Source organism: Antechinus flavipes, chromosome 2 (genome assembly GCF_016432865.1).
Source record: "Antechinus flavipes isolate AdamAnt ecotype Samford, QLD, Australia chromosome 2, AdamAnt_v2, whole genome shotgun sequence".
Taxonomy (NCBI): domain Eukaryota; kingdom Metazoa; phylum Chordata; class Mammalia; order Dasyuromorphia; family Dasyuridae; genus Antechinus; species Antechinus flavipes.
Genome location: NC_067399.1, coordinates 226,569,800 through 226,586,937, shown reverse-complemented (window position 1 = coordinate 226,586,937; position 17,138 = coordinate 226,569,800). Strand labels below are relative to the sequence as shown.

At 33.7% G+C, this 17,138-nt stretch overlaps 1 protein-coding gene across 8 annotated transcripts in view; it reads right to left on the bottom strand.

Annotated features, from left to right (window-relative positions):
• The window catches only part of DTNB (dystrobrevin beta), a 361,849-nt gene that overhangs the window by 239,155 nt on the left and 105,556 nt on the right, over positions 1–17,138 (bottom strand). For all 8 annotated transcript variants that reach the window (XM_051976347.1, XM_051976345.1, XM_051976351.1 and 5 more), the window contains exon 5: positions 9,718–9,803. In XM_051976347.1, the coding sequence (XP_051832307.1) occupies positions 9,718–9,803 (86 nt within the window). The remainder of the gene's footprint in view (positions 1–9,717; positions 9,804–17,138) is intronic.

Sequence of the window (17,138 nt, the reverse complement as noted above, 5' to 3'; positions counted from 1 at the left end):
AGAGGGTAAAGTAAAAATTAAAGAATCTACCAATTACTTCCTGAAAGAGATCCCAAGATGAAAATTCTCAGGAATATGATAGTCAAATTCCCAGATCAAAGAGAAAATATTATAAGCATCTAGAAAGAAACAATCCAACTATAGTAGAGTCACAGTCAGGATAACACAAGATTTAGCAGCTTCTACATCAAAGGATTGGAGAGTTTGGAATATTATATTTCAGAAAGCAATGGAGCTAGGATTACAACCAAGAATAACCTACCCAGCAAAACTCTGTATAATTCTTCAGGGAAAAAGCTCTCATTCAATGAAACACAGGATTTTCAAGCACTTGTAATGAAAAGCTGAATAGAAAATTTGATTTTCAAATACAGGACTCAAGAGAAATATAAGGAGATAATCAGGAAAGAGAAATCATAAGGCTTAATAAGCCTTTATCTTAATAAGATTTATCTGTTTACATTCCTACAATATATTGTTTGATAACTATTTATATTTCTACATGGAAAGAGAATACTTGTAACTCATAAGAACTTCCTCATTATTGGGGTAGTTAAAAGGAGTATGCATAGACAGAGGACACAGGTGTGAGTTGAATAAGAATAATATCTAGAAAATAAAATAAAATAAAGGCGTGAGAAAGAAATGTATTGAGAAAAAGGGAGAGATGAAATGGTGTAAATTATCTGCCATAAAAAGGACAAGAAAAAGCTTTTACAATGGAGGAGAAGAGGGACAAGGAATAGGAAGTGGTCAATTTTATATCCCTAAGTGGATGGTATATTTCTTAGTGCCAGGCAAATAGTTCTTGATTAATATGCTGTTATCCCCTTCATACCACAGCTTTGTCCATCATGGTTCTGATATATCACGGGTCAGCATAAGAAATTAAATGGGATTTTGGGGGGGAGTTCTACAGAAGCTACAGATATCGTATGAAAGCCAGCAAATGACGAAGTTTTAGAAACTCAGAAATGTATAAAATACATGTATAATATTATATAACATTTTATATTCTAATACTATAAATATATCCAAATTTTACAATAAGATACCAAAAACACTCCATAAAAGAAAAAGAAAAAATGTATACTTTTTCTCTGACATAAGAGGGGTGGGAGAGAGGGAGGTGAAGCAATGCATCTTCATCCCCACCCCCATGAGGAAAAGATAACAACATATAATTTTATAGCTCTTGTCTTCACTTTAGATCAATATCATATACAATAGCAATTTTCTCACCAGCTTTTTGGGTTTGTTTTTATTTTTTTGGCTAAAACTGAGTTCTCTTTGTTTTCTCAGTTTTGTCTATTCCATTTATTGGTTTGCCATTCTGTTTTGTTTTCCTATATTCACTCCCTCTTCTCTTAGCTTCAGAATAGCAGCCGTTGTGAAAGGATAAAAGTGATGCTTAATACAGTGATTGGGGTCACTGAGAATTTTCTTATATTGTCTGAAAGGAAACTAAAGGAAATTCACTTTTGTAATAAGATCTATTTTATGTTGACATGTTTCCTATAATTATATGAAAAACTCTAACATGGCATTAGTATAAAATAATTACATAAAACATGAAAGGAGGATGCTCCAATAGAGAGAACATAATGTATAAGATAAATTTAAATTTCTTTTTAGAAGGCGACCTTAAGTATAGGATAATCTATATGTGTGGGTAAATAGTTTAAAAATAAATGTTTCCTTAAAAATTAAGACTGCACATCAACATACCAACTCAGAAGGTTTGGTAACTATTTACATTTAAGTTAACTGAAGCCTAACACATCCTCCCAATTTTTCAGTAACTCCTAAGTCTTCATGAATATTTTTTGCCCATTAATCTCTAGAACTTTTTCTCTTATATCTATGATTATAGTTATTATGACCTGAATCTTTGCATTTCAACTTTTTAAAAACTCTGTATTACTTAATAAAAATCTTTTTAGATTTTCTCCTCATTTTTATTGATTTTGGCTATATCATAATATTGCATTATAACTTATGTAACCATTTACCTACAGTTGGACATTTATGTTGCTTCCTTCACACTTTAAAAGGGCATATTTCTTAAAATGGAATTAATAAGTTGAGTATGATCATTTTTGTAATTTTTGCTGTATGGTTGTCCAAAAAGATTTTTTACAATTTATAGTTAAACTAGCAATCAACAATCATATCAGCTTTTCTTTCCAGCATTGAATTTAATTGCTTTTAATTATTCTAGTTAACTTCATGAATGTAAGATGATGATAAATAATATATGATATGATAAATAAATATAATATGATAAATAAATAATAAAAATTATGATAAATAATTTTTAAATTTATATCTCTTTTGCCTACCAAATGGGAAATGGCTAAACAAAATGTAATGTAATAAGTATTATTGTGCTCTAAGAAATAACAATTATAACGAATATAAAGAAATATAGAAAGACATATGAACTGATACAAAGTTAAGTAAGCAGAATTAGAAAAATTTTAGTAACTGCTACTAGTGAATGGAAAGAACTAAAAGGAAGGAAGGAAGGAAATAAATGAATGTTTTGGAATTACAAAAAACAGGCTTTGTCCCAAAGGAAGAAATAGGTGAAGACATCTCACTAATGCCTTTGCAAAGGGATTTACATAAGATTTTTTAAAACGATAAAAAATTAAAAATAAAAGAAAAAAACAAAACAGAACTCCATCCACTCTATAAATACATAAAATGACTGCCAGAATTATATCAAAGAAGAGTGAAGACAAAGGCAGACAAGCATAAGTAAAAGCACAGGTACTGCTCAGATTAAGTTCAGGTGCCTACTTACAACTTTAGTTCAATTCCAAGGAATGCTTGTTGTATATTTTCTGGCAGAGTAGAAGTTCTGTGAGCAGAGAAAGGCTTGTCCACAATCTTAAACATCACCTCATCCTCTCCTAATCCTACATGCGTAATAATCTTTCTCAGATGGTGGGAATCAAGGAGAAGGCCCAACAAGAACCTAAAGCCATGGATACCACCATTTTTTTTATTGTGGTATTTATGTATTTTTTAATCATTTAACTTGCAAAAAGTCATTTCTACAGTTTTTACTAGGTTCCTTTTTATTTGTCACATTTTTAATGTAAATGGGTGTATATATATATATATATATATATATGTATATCTATAATAAAAGTGATCTTAACAGAAGCTATACAAAAAAAAAAAGAGAGAGATTCTGAAAATTAGTGAAAGGATGCAAATAACTAAGTGAAAAGAAATATAGTGACTTCATTTTAAAACAAATATACCTCCAAACATCATCCAAACTGATATTAACCAGGTAAATAATTTAATGCTGGTAATTATCATTACTGTATAATGTAAGCCATTAAACTTCATATTTAAAAGGGATTCTTAGGATCTAATCCAGGGATTCTTAATCTTTTTTGCATCATGAATCCCTTCTCAAAGACTTTTTAAATATATAAAAAGAATTACAAATAAAATCTATTAGAATAGAGATGTATTTTTTCCATTCAAGTTCCTAACCTCCTCCCAAAATAAATCTGTCTATCCCTTGTGAATCCATGGACCCCAGATAAAGAACCTCAATCTAGTCTAATCCTCAGATTTCACAAAGTAGAAAAGTAAAGCTCAAAGAAATTAAGGGAATTACCTAAACTCTACTGATGGGAAGTAAAGAAATGAGGGCTGTCTCACATCTCCAAATTTCAAATCCAGTACTTCTGTTCTTGTTCTGCTTCCTGTCACATTCTGATGGATAGTAGCAATTGGGATTTGAGTCCCCAGACTGATTAAACACATCTCTAAAAGATCATATTTCAGAATCCAGAAGAAGTAAATAATTACATCTTTGCATTTACATTTAAGTAAATAATCTTATTTTGTTAGGTAGTTAATTATCATAAATTGGCTTTAAATTTTTTATATTCTCAGTTTAGTCTCTATGTTAAAACAAATTTTATATTTTGTTAATAATTCTAAGTATATAGAGTCCTAACTATGCTCCCTCAGAATTTAGTATGTATGTGTACATATATAAATATATACTTATATATATATGCATGTGTACATATATACACATATGAACAAAAGAAACAGAGATTCCTGAGTTTGTCAAATTGTTTTGTCATCACTTCCATATAACTGGCACCAAGTCACTATAATATGTGAGGGCTGAGAATTTAGATGAGTTCTTAAAAAAATCTAATTGTAAATTACTCAAGTCTTTGACAACAATCAGAGATGTTATCTAATGCTAAAGGAAATTATATAGCCAAGTATAGAAAGAATAAATTTTTTAAAAAGAAAGACTAGAAAAATGAGAGTCAAAAATGTGATCAGAGAAAGCCAAATTGGGAAGAAGGAAAAAAACTGAATAAATAGGCACAGAGAATATAAATCTGAAGGCAAAAGAAAATTAAAGATAAATATTACATAGAACAGAATCAATGATTTGAAAAATAGAAGATAATAGAAAGTATGAACAAAAGATAAAAGAAAAATACATCATCAAAGTACCAAAGAATGATCATTTAGTATAACCCTCTGTTACTTGTTAATTCATTAACATTTCATTTATAAGACAATCTGAAACTATTTGCAACATTCTCAAAAACCAAGAAGAACCAAAATATAAGGCACTGGATATGTAGAGGTCATAAAATACACTTACTCAAAGGAGAACCTCCTAATATCCCTACTTAAATCTCATTTAGTTTTTTTTTTTTTTTTTTTTTTTTTTTTTTTTTTTTTTTTTTTTGCTGAGGCAATTAGGAGTAAGTGACTTGCCCAGAGTCACACAACTAGAAAGTGTTAAGTGTCTAAGGCCAGATTTGAACTCAAGTCCTCCTGCCTTTAGGGCTGGTGCTCTATTTATTACTTCACCTAGCTGCCCCAATAGTTCTCTTAACTTTATTTTTTTATATCTTTATTTGACTTGCTAAAGGAAGCCAAATACACAGTATATGGAATACATACAGAGTATGTCTTATGCCTTGTATCCTAGACTAGATGAATCTAAGGAGCTGATATCCTCCACATGTTCAGTCTCAGTTCCAAGAACTGAATCACCAGGTATTGCTGATTTAGACTTCTAACATAAAGCACTGGACATCCACACTCCCCACCCCCAGCTCCATACCCCACTCTTTAAGTTGGCCTGTTTTTAGAATGAGAAGAACCATGGATACTAATGCCGATTTCCTCACATTTTGCCATTTTAAACTCATCACACGAACCAGGAAGGTTAGTTTTTCTCAGTATATGGCCAACAAATTTCTACTTCCTGCTCTTTGAGCTCCAGAGGAGTAAAGGTGCTATATGCTGAGGCATTAAACTCTTGCTACTACCTCTCTGTATTTTCACTATCTCCTTCTGCCATTTCCTTACATTTTCTTCTAGAACCTCAGTTGTTGATTGATGTCAAACTCTCAGTGCCATTTGTGGTTTTCTTGACAAAGATACTAGAGTGATTTGCCATTTTCTTCTTCAGCTCATTTTTTAGATGAGGAACTAAGACAAACAGAATTAAAGGACTTGCCCAGGGTTACACAGCTATTAAGTGCCTGAGATCAGCCAGATCTGAATTCATAAAGATAAGCCTTTCTGATTCCATGTGCAGTGTTCTATTCACTGTACCACTTAGCTGCCCTCTAGAACCTTCACTCTATGATTTAATTTCCTTTTATCCTATTTTTCTTACTTTCACACACTATGTCTTTGTGCACTCACTCAAACTTGTCTGGAAGACATTCCTGGTCATCTACACTGCTGATTGCTCTTTCTCTCATGACTCATGTCTCCTGACAAAGAGAGCCAGGAAAATGAGTTGGATGGTATATTCCTTGCTCCCTACTGCTACTACTCAAGTATTCTGGCTTTCCAGTTCTATCACTCCCCTCAACAACCATAAAAGGAATAGTTCTTCTAATAGCCACACCAATTCCATGATTTCAAACTATCTCATCATACTTTCCAATTCTTTTATCTCTCCTTTTGGATCATTCGTTCTAAACTTGATCTTTATATGGATTCCAACCTTTCATCTATTTAATTTTCTGCATTCACAGTCTATACTCCAGCTCTAGCTTTACAATATTCTTTTTACAATCTTGACCTCAGAGTTCAACTATATACTTTGTGCTACCTTTGAATCACTTTCATCTTTGCCATATCATTTACACCTTGCCAATCCCTGGCTACAGGTTAAATCTTCTGTGTTCCTACTCCCATGATGAAAATTGCTGAAGGAATTCCCACCATCTGCTACTCAAAGGGCAGATAAACTAGCCTAGCCTCTCTAACAACCGAGGAAGTATAGAAGGGAGCAACAGATAAATAAAATCATTACTACAATCTTGACCAGTACTCTCCCTTCAAATTCCTTTGGAAAGAGCTTAAGACCCTGAGCTCAAGAACCGTGGAATAGAAGAGTCTCTTCTAGACCCATTCTCATAGACTACCTAACCTATACTTCCAGTATAATCTCTACAATTACTATCCAGGGAATGTACTCTTAGCAAATGAAGACCCAGAAAAGTTCTCAACATTGTCAAAGGGTTCAACATCAAACAATTATAGTTCTAACAGTGGCAATTACATAAGATAATAATGTATCTGTTACAGTACCCTAAAAACCAGAGAATCTTTCCGTCTTACTTGTAGCTGAAAATCTCCTATTTGTGCCATCTCCCCTATTAAAATGTCAGCTCCTCAAGAGTAGGAACTATATTAGATTTCTATTTGTATTACAAGAGTTCATTACCATGCTTAGCACCTAAGACCTTAATGAATATTTATACTTGCATTCTTTCCTGAATTTTAGTCTTGTAGTATCAACTGCCTAGTGGATGTTCTCTTAGCAAGGCAAGGCCAGAAGGAGACAGGCAGGCAAGAAGGCAGGAAAAAGTGATGGGCAGACAAACACAAATACAAACAAGCAAGACAGTATTTGTCTTGAGGATCTTACGTTGTAAAGGAGGAAGATAATACATAAAAGGGTGCTAGAAAAGAAGTGGGAGTTGAGGAAATATGAAGAGATTAAAAGCTAGCTCCCATGCCTGGAATTTACTCCCTTCTTTATCTCTGCCTCTCAGAATCCTTATAAGTTCAGTTGAGATGCCACCTAATCTGTGAAGCCTTAACTAATCATTCCAAGTAATAAGTTTTTTCTCCTTCCTATTACCTTGCCTTTTTTAGAATCTGTAGGTATATATATTTTTAAAATGCATAACTCTGGAGGCATTTAGTCCCTATCTATAATCCTTGAGGAAGTTAAGTACTTAATAAATGTTTCATTTAGGAAGTCAGAGGTGGATGTATACATTTTACAAAATCTTCCATCCAATGTTTCACTTAATAGACTTTTGTCTTTTTAAAAAATACATTTTAAGAAAAAAAAGACAGAAGCCCTAAAATATATCTCTCCCCTAAGCAAAACATAACAAAAGACTTAATGCAAAGGAATTGCTTGTAATTCTAGTGATTGTAAGTATTGATGTGGAAGTTACAGATGGTCAGTCTTCATCCCCTTAACACACCTTATAGCAATTAGCTCCTTTAAAAAAAAAAAAAAAAAGCAATAGAATTGTGCCTCAGAGCAATGTGATTCCTTCTTGTATTGCTTTATAGAGTTTATATTAAATGAAAAGTTAGGATTATCACAAATATCACAAAGTTTGGCTTTCTGTACCAATTTGTACCAACTAACCCCTATACTTATTACAATCAAAAGCAAATATTTAAGTAATCAGAAATACTAAGATATTAACAATATCTGTTAATGGACCTGCATTGGTAGGAAATGGTGGGAGAAGAAAAAACATTTTCCATAGAGGCAATATGGAATCATGAATGGAGTGCTGGATTTGGACTTAGACCAAAGTTCAAATGCTGTCTCAGACATATGCCTGTTTTCCTATCTACAAAATGAGGAAGTTTGACTCTAGGGTCACTTTAAGTTCTAAATCTATGATCTTATGATCTATGTTCCTTTAAATAATATTTCAATTATCAGTTATCTGAATGTGTCAAGTCATTTGTTGGTATCACTGGAGATGTGAAACATAATATTTATTGTTTGAAAAAAGAACAATAATATTGATTCTCCTTACAAATTCTAAAGCATATTACTGTTTTTATTTAACTGACATAATGTTCAAGCAAGCAATCTAAAAGGTTAGACTCTTCGCACATGCATATACAGAAAGTATATTGTTAGAACTCCCCCAGTGGAGTTTTTTACTCATCTGCCTTTTAGCTAATTTTCCTCTTCCATTTGAGATTTTACTTTAGAGACCATTTAAAGAAAACTGTCACCATCTGAGTTTCAGAAACACCCATATAAACTCAGTACATATAAGCACAATAATTTGAACATAAAAACACATTTTCCCCAAACTGATAGTAACAAGAAGAAATTAGAGTAATTATGGTACCTCATTCACCATGATTGCCAATCTTGTTTTATTTAAATGTAGTAAAATATTATCATTCACAAAAAGCAGTGCATTTCCATATACATTAAACCAACCTATTTCCCCCACCCCAAGGCTGACATACCTATTGTTGCTTCCAGTTGCTTAGAACACAGTGAGCCTTTAATAATGATTGATTAATTGATCATGCATAGTATACAACTAATTCCACATTTCTCAGGGGTTTTTCTACTCTTAATTAATTTTGGCAATCTGGAAATTACATTTTTCAATCACTTCCACCAAAAAACTCCACTTAGTTTCTTTTTCTCCTCAAATCCAATAAAAAATTATCTCATTTTATTATATTTCTCTCTACTACTATAGTTTGACATGAGAAGTTACAAAATGAATTCCAACTCTCAAACACAATATCTGTGGGTCCTAGCTTATAAATCACCAGAAAAGGGAGATTTAATTATTTCTTTATCATGAAATGCTTTCAACCTTTTGTGGTTAAGGATAAGGCTGTTCTTACCTTTTTTTTATTCTCAATTAATTAAGATCATTCTAGAGATCAAAACCTTTCATTAAAACACAAATATAGGCAACACTCACTACCATGATAAAATGCAAGATATAGACAATTGAGATTCACACCTAACATCACATTGTTCTGTAAATCAAGTGTTTCACCTCACTTATGAAATCTCTTAGAAAAAAAGAAGTAAAATTAGATTTATATCTCATTTCCTTCTAAACGCTTCTTTAAAGGCTTAAGAAATAATGAAATGGCCAAAAGGGAGTTACCACAGAGAAAAGAAGCAATGATTTTAAAAAACAAAAACTAAACAGATCATCAGACCTTAAGTATCTAAGATATAGACTATTAATAAATAGCTAAAATATAATAAATACTCTTGGATAAACAATGGGGAAATAAACAACAACAACCAAAAAACTCAAGTTTCTGCTCCAAATAAAAGAGATCAATACTTTCCTATTATTCTATAAAGCTTTTCCGTAATTACAACATATTAAGAAGAGGGCAACAAAATAAATATCATCCTACTGACTCTGACTCTCAAAAATGAAAGATCGTTCATAGAAAATGAATTAAGCCAATTGGTCAGAAACGTTTCATCTAACAGTAGTCAACATTAATTACAAGTTTATTGGACATGAGCAGCTAGCTAGGAACAAAGCACAGAAGAAATGCAATGTGTCAGCTCAAACATTTTAAAAATTAACTGCAGACTGTATAAAGGCTAGACTGATAAAATAATTTTTGAAATAAGAAGAAAATACTTACATCTTAATTTGTCCAGCATTTTTCCACCACACATGGTTGCTAACATAGCTTTAACTGAAAATACCGTCAACTTTCCTCGGCCCTCACTGCAAAATAAATTACATTAGAAATAATTGCTATCTGGAACCATTAAGTCAAATAAACAAAAGGAATTACTAAAGACAAAGCAACTAGTTAATAGTCTGTGTCGGGCTGTCAATCTTCATGTGATATCAGTTTCTCAAAGCATTGGAGTTTATTAAAATTCAAGTATTGCAGAAATATTTTCTGGAATTCTTGGAAACACTGGACCATTTTCACATTGAGTCATGGTTTTTTCTAAACTAACATAATAATATTGAGACTAATAAGAGTAATTTGGTAGTGAATTTTTAAAAAGACCATACCAGTTAATGAAGAGGGATTAGACATCTGTCAGGTGAAAAAACTTCTACTAATTCAAGTAAACATTTTGTCTGCAACTTACTGTCTTAGATAGTTGCTTGGAAGCCTGAGAGGCTAAACACTGGTCACATGACCAATATTTATCAGTGATGAGACACGAACCCAGGCCATCCTGGCTTCCAAACCAGCTTGCTATCTACTACACCATAATTCCTCTCTTGCTTTAAAAACGCCTTTAGGAATTATTCACAATTTGCTAATAGACAGATGAATCAGCATTTCAACCTAGTCATGAAGCACTTTATTAGACATGATATGTTACTGGCCTAAAAGGGTAGGAAGGATTTTAATAGCAGTGTATGTGTGTGTGTGTGTGTGTGTGTGTGCATGTATGTAATGTTCTCTTTGGTTCAGTTTCCTAGAGGTCTCTGGGAGCAACCTTCATTTCAGTTCAGTGTAATCACAAATACAGCCAGGTGTTAAAGTCCAAATCCTTTATTGTCTCTTTCCAAGTCTTGTCTCTTTTCCTGGGGCTTCAGCTAGCTTTCTTGGAGGCTTCTAGAGTCTTGGTTTCAGTGGAGGAAGTGCAGGAGGACAGTCCTGCTACCACAGTGCTGATGAAGATGGAAATGAATAGTCCAATGGCTTGTGCTTCAGCCTCCAACCACCACAAAGGTGATGATGGAATGAATCTGTCTCAGCCTCCAAGAGCTTCTACTGTGCTTGTCTTCTCTGGCCCTTCTCTTGTAGGATTAAATCAATCATACTGAACCATGCTAAATTAGATAACCATTGTCTCAATCAATTCCACTGACTTAGTACCTTGTAAGAATCCTTTGTTTCAAGTTCAGAGTTCTGGCCCATAACATATGTGTGTGTGTGTGTGTGTGTGTATGCGCTAATATTATATTAAATTCTTCCTTATTGTTATTGTAAGATTGACAATAAAATATAGGAAAAGAACTAAAGCAAACATAGGAAGTGAAGAATAATCAAGGAACACTCTTAGCTGGAATGGTTTCACTCATACTAATTTGCCACCAATTGCACTGTCCAAAGTCACTCATGAATATCATTCCTGCCACATCCAGTCTTCGTCCATCCTAACCTCTGCAGCATTTGACACTGTTGACCACCATCTTCTCCTGGACAGTCTTCCTTTTTGAGGATTATGTTCTGTGTTATTTCCAAATGATGAACTGCTGCTCCTGCTCAATTGGACAATGACATCTGAACCTTTTTCCCACCATACATGAGAAGAAATCCATAAATAAAGGAACCGGCACACCTAGTGAGTGCAGAGGCAGTAGGGCAGAGACGCTGCTGGCTGCAGACACTTGCAGGAGGGTAGAGCTTTTGGTTTGGGGTTCTAGGTCAGAGGGGAGAGCTGAAGTGAAGGAAGAGGCACCATCCCTCTACCACACTTAGAGGTGCTTACACTAACACTTCTCATTTAAGAAAAAAAAACCAGCAAAGAAGAAAGAACCCAACCATAGAAACTTTCTATGAGAATAGGGTAGACTGAGGTTCATCTTCCAAGTAGGACACTGAAGTAAAAAAAGTTTCTTCTACCCCAAAGAATTATGTGAAATGGCTCCTTGCTAAGAGAAAATTTAGAGAACTCAAAAAAATTCTAAAATCAAATGAGAAACAATGAGGAAAAACTAAACAAAAAGAAAAAAAAATCAAGAAAATTATGAAAAAAGCAGACCAACTAGAAAAAGAGATACAGAGTATTAAAGATGAAAATAACTCCTTGAAAATTAGAACTGTGCAAGGAGAAGCCAGTGAAGCTATAAGAGACCAATTGTCGTATCATAATATCTGTTGCTGCATTTTTACCAATAGTTCATATGACAGCTTCTGCAGACATCTCACAAAATCAACAAAGGGTTCATTTGGACCTTGCACTATTTTCGTGAAGGTTCCCCTCTATCTTGTCTTCTTGAGGAGGTGCCCCATGATTTGACAGCAGCAGAAGCAATTTGCTCATATGCTGCTATAGGTTAATTAATCTGCTCTAAAGTGTCTGCATGTAGACCTAAACTTGCTAGTTGTTCAAAGGTGACTGGTATATTAACTCCAGAATGAAAAAATAAAACAGATTGTGAAACATAAGAAAAACAATAGATCTGGAGAACAGGTCAAGAAGAGAAACTGTAAGAATACCTGGACTATTTGAAAGTTGTGACCACAAAAGAACCTTTATACAATAATGCAAGAAATAATCTGAGAAAATTGTCCTAGAGTGATAGAACATGAGAGAAAAAGCCATTGATCCTTTCAAAAAGATTCTTTGTGGAAAACACATAAGAATATTACCATCAAATTTTGAAACCCCCAGGTCAAAGGGAAAATTCTGGAGGAAACAAGAAAAAAAGACAATTTAAATATGCTAAAGCTACAATCAGAATTTTACAGGACTTAGCATTAGCCATGATAAAAGACTGCAGGTCCTGGAATCATATCTACTGGCAATCAAAAGAACTAGACTTGTGGCCAAATATATCATATCTAGCAAAATTATCCATAATATTAAATGAAAAAAATGGACATTCAATTAACTACAGATTTTCAGGACTTTCTTTCAATCAAACCTGAACTCAATAGAAAATTTAACACAGAAGAGGCAATATGGACAAATTGGTTATTTTTATATGGGAATGCATACTACATATTTTAAGATTTACATCAGCAACTGGGTAAGTCAAAAGAAAGATAGCGGAAGAGTTGAGTAGACTCTAAAAAGCAAAACCACCTAGAAAAAGATAAAAATAATTATGTTATACAAATGAGGTGCAGAAGAATAAACAGAGGCATTAGAGGAAGGAGAAGGGCTTGTAGTTCTGAAAACTATTTACATCAGGAATGGGTTAAATAGAAACATTATATATACATTATCAAGGGTATAGCCTCTTTGAAAATCTATAAAGAAATAAAGGGAAAAGGGGTAGGGGAAGAAGATAAGGGAGAAGGTTAAGCAATAGCAAGATAAAGCAAGAATTTTAACATAATAGTTAGCAGGGATAGTAAAGAAGATACAGTCAAACTTAAAAGATTCAATTAAGAGAGAAATCTACAACTTAACTATAAATTGCTTGGAGGAGATGAGAGGGATTAAAGAGGGAAAAAATAGAAATTTAAAATAAAATAAAAAGAAGAATAAATTCAGGTGCCAAATACCATTAAAAAGCCCTTCCTAGTTCTCTCATTTTTGTGTCCTTTTCATGAAATTATTTTGCATTTATCTTTGTATTTTATGTTTAGGTATATATGTGTGTGTTATTTCTCAACAATAAAATTTAAGTTCCTTGATAATTGATTAACAAATTTATTTTTGTTAAACATTTATTATGTACCTATTATATGTCAAGCATGTGTTTAGCACTGAGAATACAAGAAGAGGCAAAAGACAGTATATATATAAAGTAAGTTATATAAATAGAAGATAATTATCCAAGGGAAGGCTCTGGAAATAAAAGGGATTAGACAAGGCTTCCTGTAGAAGACAGAATTTTAAATGGAACTTAGAAGAAACCAAGGAGGTCAGTAATTAGAGCAGAAGAGAGAGTGTTCCAGGCATGGCAGAAAGACGGAGAAAATACCCAGAACCAAGAGATGGAGAGTCTTGTTTGCAGAAGAGCCAGGAAGCCAAAGCTCCTGGACCAAAGTATACCTGTTGGAGAATAAGATGTTAAAGACTAGAAAGTTAGGAGGGAGCTAGGTAATGAAGGGCTTGAATACCAGGCAGAATATTTCATATTTTGTTCTGAGGCAATAGGTAGTCACTGGAGCTTATTTAGTGGGAAGATGACTTAATGAGATCTTCATTTCAGGAAAACCACTTTACTGGATGAATGGAGGATGTATTGGATTGAGGAGACTTGAGGCAGGCAGAATACCAGCAGGATATTGCTGTCATCTAGGCACTGTGAGAAATGGATGGGTATTTATTTGGTTTCCACAGTTATGAAAATTAAATTGGAGAAATGAAACTTAAATTAGAAAACTGAAACTCACAAGGACATCAAGGAATAATCAAGAATGGAAGTTAGTTATTTTCCCCCAAAAGAATATAAGCTCCTTGTGGGTCATAACTGACTTTTGTGTTCAGGCTTTGTGGCCTGAGATTTAAAAAGAATCTTTTGTTCTTTACTCCTAGCCTTCCGCTGTTACCTTTCCCCTTTTAGAATGGAAGGTCCTTGGGAGCAAGCACTGGCTATGTAATGTGAGGTGGAGATTCATGTCCTGTAACTTCTGTAATATCCAATTAATGGGGATTTAGAGGAGAGACGTGATTCAGGATAGGAATAAAATGCTGCCTTTGGAGATTCAAAGATGGGTTTGCTCACCTAGACACCTATTCTTGCAAGAATATAAAATAAATCTTTCCTGCATTCATCAGTGAATCAGTGGAATTTTTGGTAAGATATTGTATTTCTTACAAATGGGGAATCATCCAGGATTTAAACATTATGAACCTATCAAAGCATAAAGAGATGCATCCCGTTAATATTTCAATAGCCTTGTGGCTTAGTTCTGGAGAACCCCATTCAAAAACCCAGGACCATATCGGTAAGGATATTGATAAATACAAGAAAAGGAAAAGTGAATTAGAATAGGTTCTGTGTGCAGTCAGGCAACTCTGTGCACAGACCAAAGTTAAGAACAACGATTATCTAGTATTGCCTTTAGTAGCTGGAACCATCTTATGAGGTCTGAGGTGTCAGATGGTTATTAAGATGGAATTTAATGGCACCAAGAAGTGGGAACTCCTGGGACATACCTCTCATATAGTCCTGGAAGAGAGAGGATGTCAGAAAGTCTAAAGTTGAGTAAATATTAGTGATCTGGGATCACTGGAATTTAGAAATCTCCAAGCTGGACTGCAGGAAGGATCTTCACAGAAGAAATTGATAAGAAATTCTAAGGGAGAAATAAAGAAGTGGGGTCCTGGAAGAGAAGCGATTCATTTCCAGAAAATAGGGAAGAAACAACTCTGTACTAGACAGAAAGAAAAGGAATTTAAAAAGAGGTTGTGTTTGTGTGTGAGCCTAAGTCTGTGTTTTGTCTTCTTCGTTTCTCTCAGTCAGCTGAATTATAAAATAAAAGAAATGGTCATTTTGGGATTTAAAAGCTCTTGTTTTCTGCATTTTGATGCAAAGTAATCTGAATTTTTTTTAAGCTTTCAAGGTTCTCTCCCTAGAGGGGAATGACTAGGATTGTTGTGTGTGGCTTATATCAGACCAGTCAGTCCAAAGAACAATAGGCTCCTCAAAAAACCTATACTCTGGAGTCAGCTTCAGTTTCTCTCTAGATGGGTCCCTATGTTCCCCAATTCCCCAGAGTCCCAAAACTCTTCTCAAGGGATTCTAGCTTCTATAAAAGAATGTGGCCTATCTCCATTTGGCTGGGGAAAATCTAGGGAAATCCATTTTACACTTTAAAATCTTTCCCCCTTCCCAATACAGCAGTCCACATAAGGAAGAGTACAAAATATAAAGGGGAGATAGGAGCCATTGCCATTTTGCTCCCAAGGACCTGTGTCTCCATCTCAGGTCTCAAAAAGTTTGCTGCCATTTCAAAGATTTTAGCCAGCCTAGGATAATGGAGTTTTTAAGATGGAAGAAGGGTTTTCTCCCAAAAATATGACCTAAATTATTGTATGTTTAAATTTAAATTGTATATAATAGAATTACTTTTAATTGATTTATTTGGGAATGAGACTTTAGAAATAGGTCTGCATTAATATTGGAGTATTACTACTAGAAGTTTAAATCTGCATTTGCTTTCATTTTAAGTAAAAAAAAAATGGTTATTAAAACAAAGTTCTCTGGTAACTTACCTAAAGAGGTCACATGTTTGTATCTCCTAATTAGAAGAAATATGCTTTATAAATGGCATATTGGACAATTTGTAAAAATTATGAGCTATGCTTTAAAATTTTGTCAGCTCTGAGGGACATATATATAAACTTTATGAAATTTGGTCCAAAGTTATTTAGATATTACCTATATTGTAAATCTTAAAATTTAAAAAAAGTGATTTTAAAAACAAGGGACAAGAAAGACTGAATTACAATAGCAATTGATAGTTTGAATGGAACATCCAGTTAGAATCTCACAAGCTAATGTATTGATTTTTTAAATAACTATTTTTTCAATTGGTCTCTATGTTAAAATTGTAAAGTTGACAGTAAATTACATGCGATTTCTATCTATTTTTGTGATAGGCTATGTTATATTTATTTGACTATCACTTATGAAAATTGTGAGATTGCTAATTAAGTTATTTGGGGTGACTATCATGACATTGAAACCTAAAACTGAAAGTACTATCGATGCGGATTATGTTGGGCAAAGAGAAAGGAGTGGGATGTTGGGCACAGAGAAAAATTGGATGCTGGGGTGGCACCAAATAATGTGGTGTGAGGACCCAAAAATGATGTGGGTTATGTAGATACTGAAGTGGAAATGCACCCCAAATGGGACCGTGAGAAATATAATCTTGAATCTCTGTAGTTAGAAGTTTATTATTAGTTCTTCACTCCCTTATGCAGATGGTATTTTTACACTCCCAGATGTGCTGTCCTGAAAAACTTAAGATCTTGACAACTTAATAAACTTAAAAGAAATACTGCTTATTGCTGTCTGGAAATGACATCCTCAGAGTGATAGTTTTTTGCCTCCTGTTTAGAATAGAAATTTCTTTATTATGATGAATGTATCAAGAAACATTTTGATGTCTCTCTCTTCTTTCTATAAAGATGTGGTCCTGAGACCACTCATTTGCTGACTCCCCTGTTCTGGTGGGGTTCAGTCGCTAGCTAGCAATAAACACTCTTAAAGTTTCATTATTTTGGCTGCCCTGTGTTTTCTCTTGCCTGGGCACTTCAATACCACATGATGATAGGCACCAAAAGTTGGGGTTCAGTAATATGAAGAATTCACAGTGGCCATTTTCTTTGGCAAAAGATATATTTATTTAGGGAAGATGTTACAGATAAAATGGAGGGCCACATCTAGTTTGGGCTGTAT